Consider the following 22,152-nt stretch of genomic DNA (forward strand, 5'->3'; position numbering starts at 1 on the left):
TGTTTCCTGTAACTAACCCTTGTCTTATATCCTCCCGAACTCTTTCCTGAGCAGTTCGTAATACCATTTCCTTTTCTGTTGAATCCATAAGAGTGTCTAAGAGCACCTGTATATCATCCCAATCTGGATTTTGAGTTTTCATAATCATTTTCATTACACGGGCTACTTTATCAGGGTTTTCTCTATATGTTCCTGCTAATTGTTTCCAGATGATTAAATCTCCAGGCGAGAGGGGTACCTTAAGGTACACCGGGCCCTCAGCTCCCACCCTCTGTCTAAAAGGCACCAGCACTGCTTTAGGTACCTGGGTTTGCATTTTTCCTTCCCGATTTCCCCTCTGGCGAGTTCTGTGTGAAACCGGAGTAGCGGGGAGGGCTGCCCTCTGATCTTCCCTGTGCTCACAACTTCCCATGCTTTCAAGATCACTATCACTCTCTTCCTCACTGTCATCTTCTCCCTCCCCCCTTTCTTCATTTGGTGCCGGTGGGGCTGATGGGGCCACTACTAAATCCAGACTTTCAATATCCCTCTGATGTTGTAAACTATTGTCTACAGCAAGGCATTGCATGCACTTTTTCTCGGTAACACATCCCTTACACTGTTCTTTAGCATTTACCTTTACAAACATTATTCCACAGGATTTTTGCCATTCATCATTATTTCTTAAAGCAAAGAATAGATCCACATATGGTACCTCGTCCCATTTTCCTTCCCTTTTACAATATAACATCAACTGCAATATAGTATTGTACTGCAAAGTCCCATTTTCAGGCCATTTCTCCTGATCCTCCAGTTTATACTGTGCCCACCATACATTACAGTAATCAATTAGTTTACTTTTCTTCATACTCTGCCCAAACCGACCCTCCTTCCAGTGGCTTAAAAGACAGCCTAATGGGGACGACTTAGGGATCGACGACATTTTACAAATACAAAGAGATCTAAAACAAGTTTCTTTCACACCACACACACCCACCCACCACTGAGTTACAATGTCTAGCTAGACAGATGCTGGTCCCGCAGCACAAAACCAGACCAGATTTGCCGAACCTGCAGAGCTTTCGCTGCCGTCTAACGGACGGCGCCTAGGCTTACACCAGAGCTCCCTGCCCAGCCAAACGCAGCTTTTTCACGGCGTCTTACAGGCAGGCTTTACCAAACCAGACTTTACCAGAAATCGGCACCGTGACCGAATCAGAAAAAGCACCTTTCTTACCGTATCAGAGGTCCGTCGTGAGCAGCGGAGGTTGGTCGCGGTCGATGGCTCCCCGAGAATCCCTCGGTGCCGGCTGGAGCAGGATCGAGACGCGATCCACCTCAGCAGTGCCCGCGAGGTCCCGTCTGGGGTGCCAAAATGTTAGCGTAAGAACTGACACATAACCACCGGGATGGTTATATGAGGTGCTTTATTGCAGGGCTGGAAACCAGGGGCACGCACCCAAATCTGGCTTCACCCTGGTCCCATCGCGTTCGCATTTTATACACTAAAAATTTCGTAACTAATACATATTCAACACAGATTACATCACTGACTAATACATATGCATCAAGGATTGCCACATCAGTCTATTACGACATCAGCCTCTTTTGCGCCTGCGCCGCCCCCTCTGGTGGTCGTCCTGATGAAGTAAGGAGTCTTCCTCGGATGAAGTAAGGAGTCTTCCTCGGCTTGTCCTTTTCACCTTTCTGTTCTTTGGATACGTCCCAACCTTTGTGTGGACGCCAGCATTTTCTTATCTTCCCTTGACTGCCTCTGGTATGTCCTTTTGGCTACCTTAAGCGTAGGTTTCTGCTGGGGTAGATTTTCGCAATACATACTGTCCTAAATTCACCACACTCCCTTCACCATATGTGGTTATGTTAGTTCTTGCTACCAAGACTACCATTGTAACATCTAGTTATACAGTAAGTGATACAAAACAGCAAAGCTGCAACCTCCTCTAATATACAAAGCCTCAGGTGCTTTATAAATTTCTCAAATCATTTTACTATTCTGTATGATTATTTTATTGTAAAAACCTCACCCTTTTCTAACAGGTGGGCTGTGCCCCACATTGGGGTACCCCTCACTAGGAGGGGCTGCCCCGCACCCCTGGGAGGGAGCATTGAGCTCCCATTGAGGGCAGGAGGCTCTGCAGAGGGACTGGGCAGGCTGGATCCATGAGCTGTGGGCAATGGGATGAGGTTTCAACAGGGCTGAATGCTGAGTCCTGCACTTGGGCCACAACAACCCCCTGCAATGCTCCAGGCTTTGGGAATTGTGGCTGGAAACTGCTCATGGGAAAGGAGCTGGGGGTGCTGAGTGATGGAGCTGCACATGAGCAGCTTGTGCCCAGGCAGCCAGGAAGCCCCCAGCATCCTGGCCTGTACCAGCACCAGCGCGGCAGCAGGGCCAGGGCAGGGATTGTGCCCTGTGCTGGGCACTGGTGAGGCCGCACCTCGAATCCTGTGTTCAGCTCTGGGCCCCTCACTACAAGAGAGACATTGAGGTGCTGGAGCGGGGCCAGAGAAGGGCAGCGGAGCTGGTGCAGGGCCTGGAGCACAAGTGTGATGGGGAAGGGCTGAGGGACCTGGGGGGTTCAGGCGGGAGAAGAGAAGGCTCAGGGGGGACCTGATGGCTGCCTACAAGTGCCTGAGAGGAGGATGGAGCCAGGAGGGGCTGGGCTCTGCTCCCAAGGAACAAGGGATGGGACAAGAGGAAACGGCCTCAAGCTGCCCCAGGGCAGGTTTAGATGGAGCTGAGGAACAATTCCTGCCCCAGAGGGTGCTCAGGCATTGGAACAGGCTGCCCAGGGCAGGGCTGCAGTCACCGTCCCTGCAAGTGTTCACACAGCGTTTGCACTGGATGCATTAAATCGCTTTTCCAACCATCCCATGATCCCATGTCCCTTCCCTCCAATTACACCTCCATGTCCCCCCCGCCTCAATGGTTCCCCCCCGCTCCCCCTCCCTCCTTGTACGCCGTGGTCCCACCCCCGTGCCCGGCGCGGTGACGTAGGACGCACCGTTGGTGCGGGCAGCGCAGGCGCAGTGGCGCCGGGGCCATGGCGGCGGTGGCATCGCCGCTGCCCCCGGCGGCGCCGGCGCCCCCTGGCGGTGCCGCGGGGCCCCCCGAGGGGAGCGAGGCGCTGCTGGTGGCGCTGGGCGCGGGGCTCGCCGCCGCCAGCCACCCCCTGCTCTACGTGAAGCTGCTCGTGCAGGTCCGGGGGCACCGGGGGGGCCGGGGGTGGGCTCCTCTGTGGTGCCCCTGTAGCGAGCGCTGTGTGAACCAGGAGGCCCCTGTGAAATGGGGGGTCCCTGTGTGACCGGGAGGTGAGGGCAGCTGTGGAACGGGGCGGCCTGGCTCAGAGAGAGACCTGCTGCCTGTAACAGGGAGCGGGGAGCCCTGTGGGGTGGGGACACCCCCTGTGATGGGATTGGGACACCGCGTCCGGTGGGGACCCCTATAAAGGGGGGGGGGGTGAGGATCCCCTCTGCAGTGGGGGCTCTTGTATAAGGAGGGGTGGGAAATGCCTGTGTAAAGGGTGTCCTGAGAGCTTCCGTAGTAGGGACCCCCCAGAATGGGAGGGTTGAGAACCCCGTGTGCCCTGCGGTGGGAAAGGGACTGCCAGTGCCATGGGATCTCCATTTATCTGAGGGCAGCAGCGAGAGCAGGGCCCTTTGGCAGCTCGCGGAGGCCGGGATAGAGGCTGCATGGCTTCAGGAGCTTTGGGAATGCCAGACAGGAGCCTGCTCATAGGGTTTCTCTTGCAGGTCGGGCATGAGCCACTACCTCCAACCATTGGAAGAAACGTGCTGGGAAGGAAAGTCCTTTACCTGCCCGGCTTCTTCACCTATGGTGAGCAAACATCCCTCGCCGCCAGCTCAAGGTCCTGCCTAAAATCAGGGCTGGGAGCTGCTGACCCCCAGCAGCACTCCCACATCCCCACTGGAATCAGCCTGAGGCTGCAGCGAGACATAAACCCCAACAGCTGGTTGTAAGGCAAAGACGTCCCTACCTGTTGGTGGGGAGAAGGAGGTGGTGGCCCTGGTGTTGGTGCTTCATCCCCTTCCCGTGGCACGTTGCTCTGAGCTTACACCGTAGCAGAGGGGTTGGTGGGGGTTTAGGTGGGGCAGGTTTGTTGGTGGAGGGTTTGGTGTGTGTTAGAGACAGCAAAGCGCCTGCCTTTGCTACCAAACAGCCCTGCAATAACTCGCCCCCCTGCCCTCCTCGTTTGTGTTGTAGATGGAGCCCTAAACGGACAGAAATCCCAAGAAAAGGGGAAGGTAATATGTTTAGAAGGAAAAAAAGTGACTTTTTTCTCTCGTTGCGGCTGGAGCAGCACGGGAGAGGCGGGTGGATGCTCTGTGACCTCGGGGGTTGCTTTCCCAGTGGGTTTGCTGTGGGGAAGGGGAGCACACGGTTCTGAAAGCCAGGTTGGGCTGATCCCAAACCCATCCTGGGCCACCCAGAGCTGGAAACACTCTGATGCTGCCCTTTGGAATATGCATTTTCCAAATGGGTGGGTGATGGAGATGCGCTGATCTTAGCTTGGGACAGCAGAGGATGGGGGATATGAGCAGTACTCACAGGCATGTAGCGGGTTGTGTTCCACCTTGTTATGTCAGGGGGAAATTGGGATCTGTTGTTTCAGCTGGAAAGATAAGGAAGTTTGACTGGGAGATGGTGGTGGGGCAGGAACTGAAGGTGGGTTTGTGGAATCCATGTTAATCCCCAGGGTGGAGGAGGGAGGAGATGACACCACACATGAGATGATCCCTCCCTGCCCCGCTCCAGTCAATCCACCTTGTAGCCGTTCCAGGTGAGCGAAAGATTCAAAAGATGGGGAGCAGCCCAAAATACTGGAGCTGTCCTTCCAGATCAGATAGATGACAGGGAATACTTAAGGATTCTGTACATCCTATATGAAGTCTGGGGCTGTTACACTAAATCACTACAGTGTGGTTTTGGCTGGAGGTCTTTGGGGTGCTCTGGCTCCCAGCTGACAGCAGCCTGGTGTTTTCTTACCCAGCCAGACACATTGTGGAAGTGGATGGGAAGAGAGGCCTCTTCCGTGGTCTTACTCCTCGCCTCATCTCAAGCACTTTATCAACCATCACCAGGGGGAGTGTGAAGAAGGTAAAGGTCAGCTTTTCTCTCCATAAATCAGCTTGCCGGGGTGGCTGGTGCTACTGCAGAGAGCCTGCGTGTGCCTGCCCCAGGCAACGACTGCACGTGGAGGACTAAAGAGCCCAAATCCCTCCTGAGGGCTCAGAATACTCCTCCAGGACAGAAGGAGAACAGTGCTCATATCCCCCAAACTTCTTTTTAAACCTGTTTTTCATTTAATTCAAACAACCCCTCTTTTCCCCTGTTTTACTTCCCTATCCTTCCTTCTCCTTTTTCCCTCTTGCCTGTTTTTCTCCTCCCATCTAGAGCACAATTGCTCTTGGTTTCCTCTTGTCCTCAGACACTGAGGGGTTTGGGTCAGTTTCTCCTTCAGTTTTGACCCTGTTTCTTCTCCTTCCACGCAGGCCTGTCCACTGGAAGACATGGAGCACGTTTCTAACAAGGATGATGTGAAGACCTCCCTTAGGAAAGTGGTGAAAGAGGTGAGAAGGGGATGTTGCATCTTCATGGGTGATCAGGGAGATCGCAGTGATGTGCCTGGAGAGCAGGCACACACCTTAAACTGTGGGCTGTGGGTGGAATTACTTCGAGAGAACCTCTGGGTGGGAAGGTTGTGGGATATAGTAGCCACTCTGTGTCCACCTGTGGAATATTTCATAGGAACAGAGGTCTGCCATGAGCAACAGATTTCAAAAGGGGACTTGATACGGGTTTCCCTTTGCTGAGGGAAAGGCCTGAGCCGTGCAGGTGGAGCAGAGCTGCTTTTCACACCTGTGTGGGTTTGTTTCTTCCCAGACGTCCCATGAGATGATGATGCAGTGCATGTCCCGTGTTGTCTCGCATCCGTTGCACGGTGAGTCCTGTCCTGCTGCCTGGCAGCTCTCTCTGGACTGGGGGTCACCCCAAAACCCTGATTACTTCATGTGCTTCTTTATCATAAATTACTTTGTATGAAATCAGAGCAGATGCAGGTCTGAGCCTCTCTGGGAGGCTGACACTTGGGTTGGACTTCAAGGACCAACCCAGCAGAGCAGTGAGGTGCTTCATTCATTCATCCAAGACTTCATCCTATAGACCCCATTTGGGTTAGGGCCAGAAATCCCTTCCATTGCTCACAGTACCAGGGAGGTCACCAGTTTCTAATGAGGACCAGCGAGAGGAGCTGGAGGTGACACAGCTTGAGGGAGGGAGGGCAGAAGGGTCAGGCTGTGTTTTCCTTCACATCCATTGCAACCCAAACAGGTTTTGTTTCTTTGCCAGCCCTGTGTTTCTCTCCTCCTAGTGATCTCTATGCGCTGCATGGTTCAGTTCATAGGCCGGGAAGTCAAGTACAGGTGAGTGGCTGCAGCTCTGAAGGGTTTGGGCACACAGAAGCATGAGTGGGAGTCAGCAGTGCCGGGTGCTCTGTGCAGTGGGGGATGTGGCAACCCAGGAGGTCTGGGTGGCCAGAAAGTGAACCTGAGCTGTGCTTAAGAGGGTGAGTGACTGCAGGGTGAAGGTGCAGGGAAAGCCTGGGCTCTGTACCCAGGCTGCCTTGGTTCTGCCTTGTGCCCACGGGGGTTTTGGTGGCTGTAACACACCTTTCATCACACAGTGCGTCTCCTGCCGTTTTGCTTCAGGCGTTAATAGGAAGGGAAGCCAGCAGGGAGGCAGAGTAGGTAACACAAAACATTGCTGCAGCCCTGCAAGAGTTTTTCCAAGCCTGTCCCTCTGCAGGGCAAAACTACACGTGCAGCCACGTGAAAGCATGCTAACCCATGACAGCCAGCACGAGCTTCCAGAGACAGCACAGGGTTCTTGGGCTGAGAATCAGCTGAATCAAAGCATGTGATGTGCTGTGGTTGCAGCACGTGTATTCACTCTCACAAAGCCAAGCAGAGCTCTTCTAGCTTCAGCGTTTGAGTGGCTGTCAGCAAGTTGGCTGTTCTCCTGGGCAGACCTGACCCTCCTTCACGGGCTGAGGAGAAGCAGCAAGAACAGAGCTGCAGAGCCACACTGCAGTGCTGGCACAATGGCTGGGGTGCCACTGCTGCGCCTGGTGGCTGCAGAATATGTGTGAAGCTGCACAGGACAGAGATGGAGGAGCCCCTGACACTTACAGCTCTTTTCCTTCCTTGGCAGTGGTGTGTTCAGTGCCATTGGCAGGATACTTAAGGAAGAAGGGATCCTGGGATTCTTTGTGTACGTGAGTTATTTCAGTACGTTCTCCTGTAGTCCAAGGGCACTGGTGGCTCTCCTGGCTGCTCTGCCAACCTCAGAGTGGTGCTGAGCTCCAGAACATTGCCTGACCCTGGGACTCTCACATCATTCCCATGAGCACAGATTAAATCTGTGGCTTTGACAGCATTCCAGCTTGGCCATTAAGTTTGACCCAGATCTTATCTTCACTCGAACCTTGAGAGCCCAGAGAAACCCAGTAGTTTTTTTCATACCTTTCTCTTTTTCCTTTGATGCTTCCTTGTGTTTCAGTGAAGGGCCATTTAAAGCACTTGTTTGTGCAACAGGCACCAAGATCAAGTGCAACAGTGAGACCCCTTGTTGAAATAAAAGCCAGGGGCTGGGTAAGAAGCACATTCCTTGAGGAGCACCGTGGGTGCTTGTAATGAGCCTGTTTGCCTGTACGGTGGGATCATGATGCTGCCCAGCTCAGTGACGTTGCTGACTGGACCAGAAGGAGCTGAAAGGTGCTTCCAGCTGCTTATGAGGCGTGGTGGTGAATTGGTGGCATCCCTGAAGTGGAATTCTATTGGACACCTTTTTGCTTGAACCCTTATTTAATGCTTTTTGCCTTTTTTTCCCCATCTACATAAAAGCAGAACCACGTGCTGCCTCTACTCCCAGTGGGGAGATAACTCACTTTAGTGTGTCAACAATAGTAAAGGCAGCTCTGACATTTCTGGAGGGGATTTCAGGCCTGATGCCTTTGGCTCTGCAATCACAAAATCTGGGCCTCCAGATAAAACCTGAATGCATCAGGGAGAGGCAAGCAGTCGGAGGGGGTATCACCTGTGATCCGCTTCTCCTCAAGGGAAAAGGGCTTGAGGTCTGCAGAGCTCCCATCAATTTCAGTGTCCCTACATCTTCCTTTTGCAGCCCACAGCTTCTCTGCTGAGCTGTGCAGCCCCAGATCTCCATTAAATACAGGTTCCTCTGGGATGTTCCCTGTGTGTGGGGCACGGACAGAGCAGGCTGCAGTCCTCCTTCCCCTCCACGTCCTGAGGAGTAAACGTGAAAGGAGCTGCTGCATTTCCTTCTATCCACATAAACCAAACACTGTTGGGAGCCTAATCAAACTTAATAGTTCACAGGAAAGGCTTTAACACAGCCCAAAATGTCTCAGGAGGGCTCTGAAGTTGTAGGTGCTCTACAGCCCCACTAGGAAATCACACTGCTGGGGGGGGGGTTGGAGCACAAACTGCATCTGTAGGACCAAACTGCTGCTTTCCTGCTCCCAGCCCTCCCAGCAATCCAAACATTCTCTCCCTTAAAAATCATTGCTCCATTAAAACCATTAAAATCTCTTATTTCTGGTGGCCTTACAATATCTGTGCAGCACCAACAGTGGCACTCTCTGGATGTGTGCATGGCTGGAGAGAAACACTTTCAGGGGATGGACATACCTCCTTCCCCTCATATCTGCAGCAGTCTCCTGCCTGCCAGCAGGCCAGAAGGATGTTCCCTGGGCTCCAAAACTGCTGTGCATGGCCAGCTTGAAGATGGGGTTTCTCCTGCTGGGTCACATCGCTGTACATCACAGCCTTCCTCGTCTGCCTGCTCCTGTTCTAGCTTTTAATGACTTCTCTTTTACAAATATTCCTAGTCCAGATTTCCTTGGGCATCTCACCAGGGTTGAGCACAAATGAATTTGGGTTTTTAAGCCCCTTCCTGCAGCTCTCAGAGCCCTGGTCTCCAGTCACCCCATAAGTTTGGGCCCAGCATCCATGGTTGCTTTGATGATGGAGGAGAAAGGGGGATGGATGCTTACTGCACATGGAACAAACGATGTGATTCTCTATCAACAGATGGGTAAGGTTTTTCTTACGTGGCTGCCACGGCCCAGCCTCCGTTTCTGGACTTTGTTAAGCCCCTGTTGTATCTGCAGCAGCTCAGGAGCCTGCTTCAGACCTGACTGAGTTAAAGAAAGGATTTTTTTCCTCAAAGGCTGAAAGCTAAACACAAAACAGACCTTCTCCTTGGGACCAGAGAGCTTTGATTTCCTTGTCCTGGCTGCTGCTCCCATCTATCACATCTCTTCTGTTAAAGACTTCTGCTGTGCCCAGCCCCTGAGACCTGGGCAGCATCTCCAGAGCTGCTGGAGCCTTGACAATATACAGTGTGTCTGCAAGAAGCATAAACCCCAACCCCAAGCAAGCGGCAGGCTGGAGAAGAGCGTGTGGTCCCGACTGTGCTGCTGCTGCAGGAAGCAAAACTGGTCCCTGCTCCACATGGGCAGCAGGAATGACTTGGATTTGTGTGCTTGGAGGTGGCTCTTTCCAGCCCAGCAAACACTCGGGTGGCTCAACAGGCTCGTTTTCAGAACTGAACACATCTGCTGGTGAAACACGGCTTTAATGCACACCGGGATCCTTTTGCAATGCAACAACCACACAGCCAAAGCAGGAGCTTTGCTCGATGCCTGCAGTGGTGCAGCAGATGCTGGAGAAGGGCTGACCTGGAGAAACCCTTTGAACCGTTCTGTTAATGTTTTAGCCATGCTTCCGGAGGGCAGCAGGGAACTGGGGGAAATCAGAGGGACCGGAGTGCTGCCCCCTGTTAATCCCATGTTGCAGTAGTGGGTTTTGCAGGAACAACCCCCTCAATTTCTAAAAGGAGGAAGAGTCCAGAGATGAACTTCTCATTCTGCATCCAGAAGAGCATCTGTAAAACGAGCTTGATAGATCCACTTCATCTGTGTCTCACTTGGATTTCAGAGCAGGAGCTGGCCAAGGAGGGATTTGGGGTAGAAAAAGGTGACTTGGCTGAGTCGTGTCTGAATGACAGATCCCAAACTTCCTACCCCAGAGCATCCCTTGGCTGGAGCAGCTGCAGCACATGCAGGACCACATTTGAAGGCTGGGAGGGCTCTTCCCTTCTCCCTTTCACTTCCTCCCAAAGCAAAGATGCATTCTGGGGGAGTGGGGTTCCTCTGTGCTGGTGGAGGGAGGGCTAAGCACCTCAGAAGGCAGCACTTGGGACCCTTCTGCACCTCACCCCCCTCTTTTCACCCTTGCAGGGGTTTAGTTCCTCACATCCTGGGGGACGTCATCTTCCTCTGGTGCTGCAACCTGCTGGCTCACTTCATCAACACCTACGCTGTGGATGATAACGTGAGTGCAAGTGCCCAGTGGAGGGGTTGGGGGGCCCATCCCAAGTGCCTGCACGTGGAAGGAGGTAACAGGAAGTGGGGGGTCATTAAATACAGACACTGGGCTTTGAATACAGCCCTGTGAAAGTGCTGAGATGCTGCGTCTGCTCAGGGCTGTTTCAGCTGCACTTTGGGGGGAATCAGCTTTGATAGCAAATGTCTTCCCTCATTCCCAGCTGCGATGTGGTGTGGTTACTGTGGCTTTCTACTTTGTTCCCCTGCCGCATGCCCTGTGTTTGAGGCTCAGAGGGATGCCACCCAGTGACAGTGACAGCCTGGGGTCAGCCAGCTCCTCCACAGTCCCTTTGGTTTCTCTTTGCAGTTCAGCCAGGCATCGGTGATCCGGAGCTACACCAAGTTCGTGATAGGGGTACGTAGAAAACTGCTTTGTCATTTCTCCTCTTCCTGCCATCTGTGGGGTGAGAGCTCATGGTTTGGGGCAAAGGCTGCTCTGTCCCTTATATCCAAATGAAGATAACTTCTCTGACATGCCAAAGCTGGGAATAGGTTTTCTGACATGGTGAACATTAGAGAGGCTACTGGTTTTCTCTGCTTTCAGATTGCTGTGAGCATGCTGACGTACCCATTCCTTCTCGTGGGAGATCTCATGGCAGTGAACAACTGTGGGTATGTCCATCACACTGAGATCTAAGGCTTTCCCTTCCTTTCTTCCAGCCCCTTGTTGGCTGAATCCACTGCTAAGGATCGTAAAGCTTTCATACAGAGCCATAAACCCGATGGCACCTCACAGAGCCATCTCCTTTCCTGTCCCAGGTTGCTTATAATTTTAGATCAGAGGATACAGCCAAGAGCAGCACAAAAGCTCAAGTGGAGCGAAACGGGGAGTTGTGGTGGTGTGGCCCAGTCTGAAGTAGACTGGAGGCAGGAGGGATCAAAGGGATTGTGCTGGGGAGCAGCACGAGGGAAAGCAAAGCTGCACACAGCAATGGGTGCAGACAGGGGCACGACCAAGCTGGCTTTCTCAGTCCCATTGCTACAAGACATGTTCTGCATTCATGCTTGTGGGAAAGAGACTGGATCCAAGGTGCTGGTGTGGTGTTTTCCAAGTATCTGCTGGCTCTTGAAGGTGTAGATACAGTGCATAGTCCTGGATTAATGCGTGCAGGTAACACTCCAGGGGTAATTAAATCACATGATCTGTTGCATTGTAAATAATGAGCTGGTCGTTTGGCCTTCAGCCCAGTGCAGACACTGTTCTGTGTCCTCACTTACACTGACTGCTGCTCTTGTGTTACCTGTGGGATAATGTGACACCTCCACAGCTATTCCTCAGCTATTCCTTGTTGCCATGCAGGTTGCGTGCCGGCCTCCCTCCCTACGCTCCTGCATTCACATCCTGGATCCACTGCTGGAGGCATCTGAGTGCTCAGGTGAGGGGCACACGCAGGGCTTGGGGCTCCCGATGCTCCTTCCTGAGGTTCCTGAGCCACGTTCTTCACGTGCTGTAGCCTGTTTTCACCCTCCAGCTGTGGCACTGGTGCCCAGCATGGCAGTACTGCTCTGCCTGTTACGTGCCCTGGGCTGGCAGCCTGCAGCCTTTTAGCCAATGCATTGCATGCAGCAAAGGAAGGTGGCTCTGCCCTCCTCTGTTCCTTATCCATGGGGGAAAGGCCCAACTGCAGCACCCATGGGGCTGAAACCCCACTTTCTCTGTAGCACCGCAGGGTGCTCAGGCCTTGCAGTGCGCAGGAGTCAGCCCCTGCTAAACCAGGTCCCAGTGTGGCTGCCCTGACCCTGCACTTTCTCTTCCTCCTCCTCCCCAGGGGCAGCTGTTCCGTGGCTCCAGCCTGCTCTTCCGCAGAGCTCCCGTCCCAGCCGCCCGCTTCCCCATTGACTGACTCCTGGGCAGGGAGAGGTGGTGAGCTTGGACTGCTCAAGAAACCCTGAGCTTGATTTGACACTTGTATAGTTTTAGTTTTTGATCCAAATCCCGTGGTGCCAGAATAAGATGCCTCCTCTCCAGTAAGGCCAGCACCAAGTTGGCTTCTGGACATCTTGCTTCAGGCTCCAGCTGGACCAAAGCTCCATCCTCATGGCTGTTTCAACCAGGATGTGCAGCAGAGAGCAGAAGAGCGTTGACTTGTCTCTTTGGTCCAGTTTATGGCTCTGGGAGTCTGGGAAACCAGGAAATGCCCAGATACTGATTGAGGGACAAAAGACTGCTTCATTCTGCCTGAGCTGGGGAGCAGCAGGAGATCCAGGATCTCCTTGCTGGGAAGGCTACAGCAGCTGACCAGCTTCCTGGCTCTTCTCCTCTGGAGAGGGCAAAGGTTGGCATGGCTCATCCTGAGCGAGATCAACCCTGCGACCTGTATTTGAGGTTTTGAGGGTACCTGAGCAGTAGGAAGCTCAGCATCTCCCAGGGTGTGAGAGGAAAACTGGAGTATCAGAAACAGAAAAGGGAAACGCTTCCCACTATAAAGAACAGCACAGTTGCAAAGGGAGAGGCACAGCTCGGCTCAGGAGTGGTGTTGGGTCTTGGACATGGAGAGAGCTCTCAGGGAGGGCTGTGTGCTGTGATGGCAACTGCTTTGGGAAGGCTTTTGTAGCAGGATGGGCTGATGTAGGTAGGATACATCCCACAGAGCTGCTGGGTGTATCCTGGGTGTCCATTTCCCAGGGGGCATGGGGCCTGCTTGCACTGGCACAGTGGCACCACAGGAGCATCTCCCTGTCAGCAGCACCAGGAGCCCCAGCATTGCAGGGCCCCAGCACTCGGTCCAGGGCTGGAATGAAGGAACAAACCTTGAGCTGTCCAAAGGCTTGCAAGGCACCGGGTTCCAGGGCTCCCTGTGCACGTTTGGCTCTTACGTAAGCAGCTCACTGGTGACAGCAGGGAGGGATTTACCCTCAGCTCTCCAGACAGGAGGTTTATTTGCACCAGTCTGTGCTGCCACAGCAGCCAGGCTGATTCCCCATTTTGGTTCCCCCACAGAGCAGTCTTTTGCACAGAGGTGTTGCTGCACTCCCTGTGAGGAGGCTTTGGGGTCCTTGAGCAGGTTCTTGTGAGGGGTCACATCTCCTAGTCCTCTGGGACCCCAGCCTGCCGTGGCACAGGGCTTTTCCTGCATCAGATGGGTTCGATCCACACCTCCCAGCCAGGGCTTCTGGGGCAGTGCTGGTACATGCTGGTACCAGCAGCCTGAACCCAGCTCCGTTCGGTGTTGTGAAGTGGGTCCTGACTTTCCTCCCTTCCTCCCAAACGGTTTGTGTTACAGTAACAGAAGTTAAATAATGCATGGTCCTGTTCCCTAACACCAGAGATGATTTCCAAGAGGATTTAACTCTGCTCCAAAATACAGCTCTAAAACAGCTAACTTGGGTGTTTCTTTTTGTTAAAGGTGGCATTATTTTCTGCACAGCAGGCGCCCTCCCTCAGGGAAGGGTTCAGTTTGAGACGGGTGCTTCCTTCAGTTTCTTCCCCTAGCAGGGGCTGATCCAGCTTCTTGCAAACTCACATTCCCTCTGAGCTTCCACAGCTCCATGGAAGTTGGTGGGTGTAGGCTGAGCAAATGGCACTGGGTGCACCCACACATGAAAGTGGGTATTTGGAGTTTAGAATCATAGAATCCCAGCCTGGTTTGTCTTGAAGGGACCTTAAAGCTCCTCCAGTTCCAACCCCTGCCACAGGCAGGGACCCCTTCCATAGAGCAGCTTGCTCCAAGCCCCTGTGTCCAACCTGGCCTTGAACACTGCCAGGGATGGGGCAGCCACAGCTTCTCTGGGCACCCTGTGCCAGCGCCTCAGCACCCTCACAGGGAAGAGTTTTTGACCCTGAGCTCTTGTGGGAGGGCTGATGGAGACCCCCTTGGACGGGCTCAGCTGCTCCATCCTCCCCTGCCCACCTCCCTGCATCCTCACCCCAGGACCTTTTGTCACATGAGCTGATTTCTTGCCTACCCCAACACTGGGCATTGTATCTCCCAGATCACCCAGCACCTCCTGTGGAGCATACATGAGCCTTTATCCTCAAAGTTAAGGTCACCTTTTGCTGGTCACACGCCTGTAAAACCTCTGACACCCCATGCACAGCCTGGCTCCAGCCACTGCAATGTAAAGGGCAATTTCCTTTGAGGAATTCACTTCAGGGATTTAAGTAAATCTGCACCAGAGCAAGCACCCTGCCACCAATTTCTGCCCAGTTCACTGGGACCCCCAAACTTTGCTGGAAACACATCACTCGAATAGAGGTTTTGGTCACTTTAAATGAAAGCCACGTTTCAAAGCTTTCAGGGCACTGTCTTACCTTGAAGTAAGGGCTGCCATTTATAGGAAGATTAAATATTCCCTTACCTCCTCCCATTTCTGTCCCTGGTTCTCATCCCATGGTGTTCCACCATGGGGACAGTGTCCACACCAGGAGCAAGGGAAGTCTGGGACAACCCAAACCCTGGCTGGGCACCTTCCTCCCTTAAATTGCTGCCTGGCCCTGGGTGCTGGTTCTCATGTAGCTGATGGGGCCCTGCTCCCGTAGGAGATGAGATCTAGGCTGAAAGTTGTGGCCGGGAGAGCAAACCAAGGGCTGTGGGAGGAGGTTTGGGCCCGGTGCCTGGGTTGGAGCTGGGGATTTCTCCCACCAATGGCCCCAGTGCTCCCTGATCAGCCCAGGAAACAGAGCTGGCTTCAAATATTGACTTTCTCTTGCCCAGAGGCAGCCTGGGTGGAGGTCACTGCCGGCCGGGGCCCTGGGGATTTATCAGTGCAAAGCAGAGATTGCCGGGGCTTTGGCCTCACCTGCTCCCAGCCGCTGGCAGAGAAGGGAAGCAACCAGGAGAGGGAAACTCAGGTCAAGGCTTCCGGGTCCCTGTGCCAGGGCTGGACACTTGGATCCGATGGGGTTTCGGTGCTGGCAAAGCCTTTGGTACCCAGGAAAAGCGCAGCTGAGTTCGGAACGATTGCATCGTCCTGCTAAGGAGCCTTCAGTTAAACCCAAACCCCCACCTGGCCGCGCTGCCCTTCCTGCTGCGGAGCCAGGTGCAAAAGCAGCCCAGCCAAACTGTTGTAGTGACTGCACGGTGCCCATCACCCTGGTGTCTGGTCAGCAGAAAGGCCAGGGGCTGCCAGCTGCCCTTGCCAAGCCCTCACCAGCCCCAGCAGCAATGGAGGGGCCCCTGCCTGTGGCTGTGCATAAGGAAGTGCCTGTGCGGCTGCCCTCGAGCAGGCTGTTTGCTTGAGCTGCTCTCCCACAGCGCCGAGCTCATAGCAGAGAACTCCTCATGAGTATCTGTACAATAGTAACCCTTGGGGAGGAGATCCTGCTGCCGGGAAGGTGGGACTGGGTACTGCTCAGGGTGGGCACTCGTACTGGACCCAGGCGCCAGCAGCGAGGTGGCCCTGTCCCCGTCCCCTGTGGGAGCAGGATGGTCCTGTTCACCCGGAGCGGGAGGTTCTGGAGGAGCAGGGTCCTCCTGGATTCCTCCCCCTGGACAGGGAAATCCTGGCTGGAAACAAGGGCACAAAGGGCCTGGCAGGAGAGCTCGGTGTGGTGGCCTGCCCTGCCATGCTGGCAGCTTGGACAAGGAGGGAAAGAGCGTGGGGACGCTGCTTTCCACACTCACCCTTGGCTGTTGTGGGCCTTCTATGGGGGGTAACTCCCTCCAACCCTCCCCAGGCGAGCTGTCCCATCACTTCCTGCCTTTGCAGTGCTTTTTGGGGGGAAGCAAGCAGGGTTTGATCCCTCCTGAGGCCATCCCAGGCTTTGGGGACAGATGTGGCAGCAGAGGCCGGCCGGGGTCAGCCGGGATGCCTTTGCCTGCAGCCACCACGGTCCCCGGATGCCTCCCTTGGCACTTGCACAGCACTGGGCCCCCATCCCGGGGGAGAAGCCGGAGGCCCAGGGAGTTGCGAAAGGGGGGAAAAGCCTCCCCGGTTCTGATCCAGTTTTGCTCCCTCTCCTCTCCCCCTGCTCCCTGCTGACACGGTGAGATCCGCACCGCGGCTGCGGCCGCCGTTGGCCGAGGCTTCCCCTGCAGCAAACGTGTTAATTCCGTGATCTTTAGCAATGGAGTTTTCTCCCTTAAGAGCCGCCTGCGCCGGGCGGCTCTTGTCAGGCTGCCAGCGGAGGCCGGAGCAGCGTCACATGCAGCCAAGTTTTACAAGGGGAGAGGGACGGGAGAGGGGACAGCCGCACGCACGCACCCGGACGCGCACGCGGAGAGACCTCCTCCGGGCTCCCTGCGGCTCGGATCGCAGCGTTTCTGATGATGATGATGATGATTTTCCTTCTCTTTTCCTTTTTTTTTTGTGGTGTTTTTTTGGAAGAACAAAGCCTTTGGGGTGGGTTTGGCGCGGTTGTTTTTCCGGGGTTGGTGTCGGTGGCTGGGGAAGGGGGGAGGAAAGAGGCCGGAGATGGAAGGGGGGGGGGGGGAACGAGAAAGTACCAAATTTCCTTGGCCGAGTTGCTGGGACTGTCGCTGTGAAACTTGGAGGAGGAAAAAAGGGGGGGGGGGGGGATAAAAAAAAGGGGGGGGGGAAGAGAAATGATTAAAAAAATCAAATCTGATGACGTCACTTGGAGCTGGGGTGCCTTAACGCTGCCTGTCAGCTGCGCCTGAAAAGAACAGGGCAATAAAACAACAGCCGCCTCTGTCTCCCTCGTTAAACACGGCACTAATTGGATGTTAATTTCTCCTTGCTCTTCTCGCTGCTTGATTGTGAGGGCTCTGCCGGGCTCTCTCCCTCTCGCGCTTTCCTTTCTTTCCTGTTGCAATGCTCTTGGCAGCTCCGAGGGACTCCGGACTGCGCGTTTCCCCTCCCGCTCGTGGACTGGAATAATTCAGGAGCTGGGAGAATTAAAAGAGACGAGGCGCGGGGGTGAACGGGGCAGGAACGGGGCGGGCGCGATGCATTTCCAGAGCTACGCTAATCTCCCCGTTTCCCATGCATTGTCCTGGCGACTTGGAGCTGTTCTCTTCCCATTTGATTTCTCTTTTTTCCCCCCCTTTTCTCCTTCGTGTTGGGCTGGGGCTGCTGGGTGAAAAAGAAATATATCTATGTTAAAAAAAAAGGGGAAAAAAAGGCATATGAAAAAAAAAGCAAGCATGGTTCAATGACGACAAACCCCCAAACCTCCTCCCAGCTCCCCCCGTCTCGCCGCGCCGCCTAACCCCTGCGTGGAAACAGGCGTTTTAGGGAGCCGGAGCAGGAAGTTGTTGTTGTGTGTCTTGCCCAGGTCATCCTGACAGGGTACGTGTGGCACGGTGGTGGGCGAAGGGGCTCGGTGGGCGCCCAGCAGCCATCAGCAGCCGCCCTCCGTGTTGCCCCTTGGCCGCCGAGGCGGGCGAGCGGTGCGGAGGGGGAGCAGGGGCCTGGGTGGTGTTTTTGGGGGGCCCAAGGGACAGGATGGGTGGGGGAGCGGAGGGGAGGGAGCAGGAGGCGGAGGTGGGGGGAGAAAGCGGGAGCCGGGGAGTAAAGTCCTACCTGGGATCGGTGCCAACTTCCTGCAAAGGGTTACAGACCCGCGGCTCGGAGAGCCCACCAGAGGCGAGTGCGCTCTTGTCACGCGTCCAAGGCGAGATGAAGGCAGCGGGAACAGGTACAGCAGATGCCGAGTGGCCTCGTTTGCCCGCCGAGCGCGGCTTTGGCTCCGTTTAAACCTCGCCGACACAGAGGCTTCGGTGCTGCCGCCGGTGGGGGCCTTCGCCATGGCCGCACGAGGCCGGCGGGTGCCAAGGGTGGGATGGATGCATGGGGTGGCGGTGGCAGCGTGGGGGGGGGGGTGCATGGTATCAAAAGGGGGGGCCTCTGCTGCTCGATCGCCTCCTCGCCGGTTGGATTAACATGCGGAAGATGCGCCTGTCACTTTGCTTACTGTCAGCGCTGGCTCGGGGCTGGGTGACGGCTTTGTTCGGTGCAGCCGGGGGAGCGGTGCCAACTCGGACTTGGCAGCAGCAGCCGGGTGGGCAGGGAGAAGGGGGCCGAGGGAGCGGGAAGCAGAGGGACGTGGCCGCAGGCCCATGCCGGAGCGCGGTGGCTCGCTCCCGGCGTGCGCTTCCCTCTCCCTCCCTCTCCTCCCGCGCTCGCCCGCGCCCAGGCTGGTGCAGGCGAGATGAAGACGTGTTTTGTTTGGGGCTTTTGGCATCTCCCCAGCAGCGCTGCCAACCCCGGCTGCCCCCCTCCTCGTGCCTGCCCCAGCCCGCTGCGGCTCCCCTCGTACAATCGCCATGACCCGGGTGCCAGGGCAGCGAAGGAATAAGGCCAAAGGCACCCCCCTGGCACCCAAAGCACCCCCAACACCACCACCCTGGGTGGTGGCTGCTCCAACCGCCCTCCATGGCGGGTGGGTTGTTGTTTGCGTGCGGGGTTTTTTGTCCCTTTCTGATTTCCTCCCCGCCATCGGCTCCCTCTCGCGCTGGGTGTGTGTGCTCCTATTCAAGCACCCGCCACCTCCTGTCGTGCTAAAACCAGGAAGGAGGGAGCCCAGGGCTCGTTTCTGCCTGGATGTTGGGAGCGGCGATGGAGGAGAGGGGCAGACGGGCGGGAAAAGGAGGCCGGGGGGTGGGAGAAAATAATTCACCTCCCCAGGCCTTTTGTTTAACCTGCGTCGATGCAAAGGAAGGTCTTGGGGGGGGGGGTCCCTCCCCTTATCCTTGCTTTCCCCTCTGTGTTGGACCCTGGCAGGGCGTTATCGAGCCGAACGGGGCAACTTTCCGGAACAGGCAGTGTCGGAGGTTGGTTTTCTGGGAGGTGTCGGGGCTCATCCCGAGGGCGCGCGGCTCCCAGTGCAGGAATTCCTGCCAGCTCGCCTTTGTGCCAGCCTCCGTTGGCCTTGGGTGTCTCGTTCGGATGGAGCCTGGCATCCAGGCACCGCCCATTTCTTGGCGTTGAGCTGCGAGGAGAAGGAAAAGGGGAGAGAGCAGAGCGAGAGAAGGGAAAAAAAAAGCTGTCTCACTCAAACTGGCCTTTCTCGGAAAAGGATCCTTCCCCGGTGATTGTCCGGAGAAAGCGGAGCTAAATCCAGCCACCACTCCACAACAAACCCGCTCTCTTCCACGGTGCGTCTCTTTGCTGCCTTGGTACGAACTCGAACCTCACTCTTAATTTTGCCTTTTTAGGGTTTTTTTTGTCCGTGCGGTTGGGTTTTTCTTTTTTTTCATTTTTTGCCTTTGATTTGAAATTACGTTTTTTTGCTCCTCAGTGGCTTTGTTGTTGCTGTAACCTGCCTCCTGCCCCCCAAAAAGCCCCCTTCCCATCGAGGCCCGTGGTGCTAAACCAGCCGACTTTACAATCGGTCTCCTATAGAGAGGGATCTATAGCAGACAGGCAGGTCCCTACGGGCAGTGCTTGGAGCAGGACCGCAGGGTGGTTTCAGTCCCTGCCCTCACGCCGCCACCCGGGATGCCCCCAGGAGCCACCCGGGGCTGGGTGCGTGCCTTGCGGGTGCTGCTTTCGTTCTCCACTGGCCGAGGGGGGCAGAAAAGATGTCGAATCATGTCGGATTTGCAATTCAACATGGCAGCCACCGCTAACGTGGTGGGAGCACGGAGCAGCCCGGCACACGCGTGCTCCGGCCGTGCCAGCGCAGCGTGGCGGCACGGGAAGGGTGGAAGGAGGGAGAGGAAGGATGGGAAGGAGGGAGGACGCTGGTGAGGGCAGAGGAGGCGGATAATTTCATTTCATCTGGGGGGGTGAATTGAACCAGGAGCGGTTGGGGAAGGTGGGAACTCCAGCGGGCTGGGTTTGGCAGCGTTAACTCTTTAGAAGCTGGCTTGTTTTCCGTGCTGGCACAGCGTGCCCGGGCGGGCAGCACGCATGGGGAGATGCCCGGGAATGGGGTGGGAGGTTCTGCTGGTCCCAGCGGGTGAAGCAGCGCTCTGGCAGCCTTTAGGCTTTGGGAATGGACTGAGCCGGGTGCTCCTGGGAGGAAGCTGCTTTGGGAAGGCATCGGGATCAACAGGGCTGCTCCTGGCCTGCAGCACCTCCCGCCTCGTGGAGGTTCTCACCTCTCCCGGGTGAGATTGGAGCTCTCTGGGTCTGCCAGGCCAGAGCCGAGCCCAGGTTTGGTCCCGCTGTGTGTGACCCTGCCCTCCTTCTGTCCAACTGAATTCAGGCCCATTCAGGACACAACAAAAGCAGGCAGTTTGCAGGGCAGGATCCTTCTGTCCCACCACCGTGCGCTTGGCAGGCACTCCAGAGCCATGAGAGGCGCCCCTCTTCCTTCACTAAATTCTTCCTCCTCTTTCCCCCCTCTCAGCTTTCCCCTTCCTCCTTCCTTCTCCCCAAACCCCCTCTTTCAGTGAGTGACACATGGCCCTGCAGTAAAGCCTTTGACCTGGCCACAAGGCACCCGAATGCCCCGGCCCTGCTTTGCCTCACATCTCAGCTGCGCTCCAGAGACGTTCCCAAATCACCTTGCCTGCCCCTTGCGGCCCAGAGATGCTGTCCTGGGTGTTGAGCATCTTTCCAGCCCCTCAGTGAGCTGTGTGGCCTTGTGCAGCCGGGTTTGGTGGCTGGGATCTGCCTCTGGACCTTGCTGCTCACTGGTGTGTCGTTCAGCACAGCCATAGGAAGGTTTTCCCAATACCATGGCTGGTTTGGAAGCTGAAACTCCCATGTGGGAGCTGAGGCTGTGTCATTTGTGGGCTCTGAATCCAAGTCCATTGAGGGGCCCTCTTCACTATGGCACATTTACACACCAGTTTCTATCCAGACCCTTTATGCCAGTGGGAAGGCAGCACAAGTGTTTTGCTCATCGATCCAGCTTTCTCCTTGCAGATTATTTATACAAGCAGGGGCTGGGATAAACCCAGACCTTTCCCAGTTTGCTCCCAGTCCCTATTGCTTCCTGCGAAAAGCTGGTGGAGGGTGGGTAGAAAAATCCCCCTAAAGCTCCAGTGGGCAGCTCCAGAGGACAGAAAGTCTGAACCTCAAGCAAGACACTTGTGACGTGTCCGAAGCAGAACATCTGGCACCCCTGGAAGAGCCACCCAGCCAAGGGATGCAGCTGCTTTATTGCACACAGCTCACAGCAAAACAGGGCTCGTGCTTCCAGAGCATGGCTCAGCAAAAAGGAGGAGTTCTTGAAACTGGGAGCTGGATCCTTCCGCTGTTTATTGCCTTTGAATCCCGAGTGTGCTCCCAGGCTGCTCTGCTCCTTCTCCAGGAAGGAGACCAAGAGCCTTTCCCCAAGTCTTGAGCCCCATTCGGCTGCTATAACACCCCCCCCCCCAGCAGTCAGCAGGGCCACTCTGGCTTTGCACTGACATTCCTGGGAGCAGGATCGGGCCTCCAGGTTTGTGGAGGGTGGCTCTGGGAAATCTCCTTTCCTCAGAAGAGCCAGCTCTGGGCAGGGTTTGGATTGGAATTTATTTCCTTTTCCCATTTTTTAGGTAACAAACTGACAAACAGAAACCAGGCTCCAAGCAAAACGTGCCCTGGTGAAAGCTGCCTGATTTTGGGTGCAGTAAACACTGTGCTCTGTGTCCACAGGCCAGGTACCAGCTGCCCCCCCGCTGCACCATCCCTGTAATCAGCTTTGTCACTCCACTGACCACTTCTGGTGGGCAAAGAGGGCGTAAAAGGCAGGGAGACCGAATTTGGCCTTTGTTGGCTCCATCCTCAGCCTTTCCACTAATTGTTCCAATGGATCTGGGGGCACGGCTTTAACAACATCCATGTAGAAACACATCCAAAGGAGAGCTGATGCTAGTGGCTTCAT

General features: G+C 55.3%; 1 protein-coding gene across 3 annotated transcripts; it reads left to right on the plus strand.

Moving 5' to 3' along the window:
- The first annotated feature begins 3,026 nt into the window (after nucleotides 1-3,026).
- Nucleotides 3,027-12,638, plus strand: MTCH1 (mitochondrial carrier 1). Of its 3 annotated transcripts, XM_057404851.1 has the most exons (12): nucleotides 3,027-3,200; nucleotides 3,754-3,838; nucleotides 5,013-5,119; nucleotides 5,515-5,592; nucleotides 5,906-5,963; nucleotides 6,393-6,444; nucleotides 7,232-7,291; nucleotides 10,344-10,437; nucleotides 10,798-10,845; nucleotides 11,035-11,102; nucleotides 11,791-11,866; nucleotides 12,260-12,638. In XM_057404851.1, the coding sequence occupies exons 1-12, from the start codon at nucleotides 3,045-3,047 to the stop codon at nucleotides 12,332-12,334; spliced, it is 957 nt and encodes a 318-aa protein (XP_057260834.1). In that variant the 5' UTR covers nucleotides 3,027-3,044; the 3' UTR covers nucleotides 12,335-12,638. The 3 variants fall into 3 exon arrangements, with proteins under 3 accessions (XP_057260834.1, XP_057260843.1, XP_057260825.1); XM_057404860.1 differs by lacking the exon at nucleotides 11,035-11,102; XM_057404842.1 differs by lacking the exons at nucleotides 11,791-11,866; nucleotides 12,260-12,638 and adding an exon at nucleotides 11,250-11,784.
- Nucleotides 12,639-22,152: the final 9,514 nt, after the last annotated feature.

Source organism: Pezoporus wallicus, unplaced genomic scaffold, assembly GCF_028554395.1.
Source record: "Pezoporus wallicus isolate ANWC-B61680 ecotype Strahan unplaced genomic scaffold, APGP_CSIRO_Pwel_v1 contig_5863, whole genome shotgun sequence".
Taxonomy (NCBI): Eukaryota; Metazoa; Chordata; class Aves; order Psittaciformes; family Psittacidae; genus Pezoporus; species Pezoporus wallicus.

Bases quoted from the DNA above. Each gene is read 5' to 3' on its own strand.
- MTCH1 (XM_057404842.1), top strand. From the start codon at position 3,045: ATGGCGGCGGTGGCATCGCCGCTGCCCCCGGCGGCGCCGGCGCCCCCT. The intron at 5,120-5,514 runs GTAAAGGTCAGC...CCTTCCACGCAG, and splicing joins CCAGGGGGAGTGTGAAGAAG to GCCTGTCCACTGGAAGACAT. The intron at 6,445-7,231 runs GTGAGTGGCTGC...CTTCCTTGGCAG, and splicing joins GGCCGGGAAGTCAAGTACAG to TGGTGTGTTCAGTGCCATTG.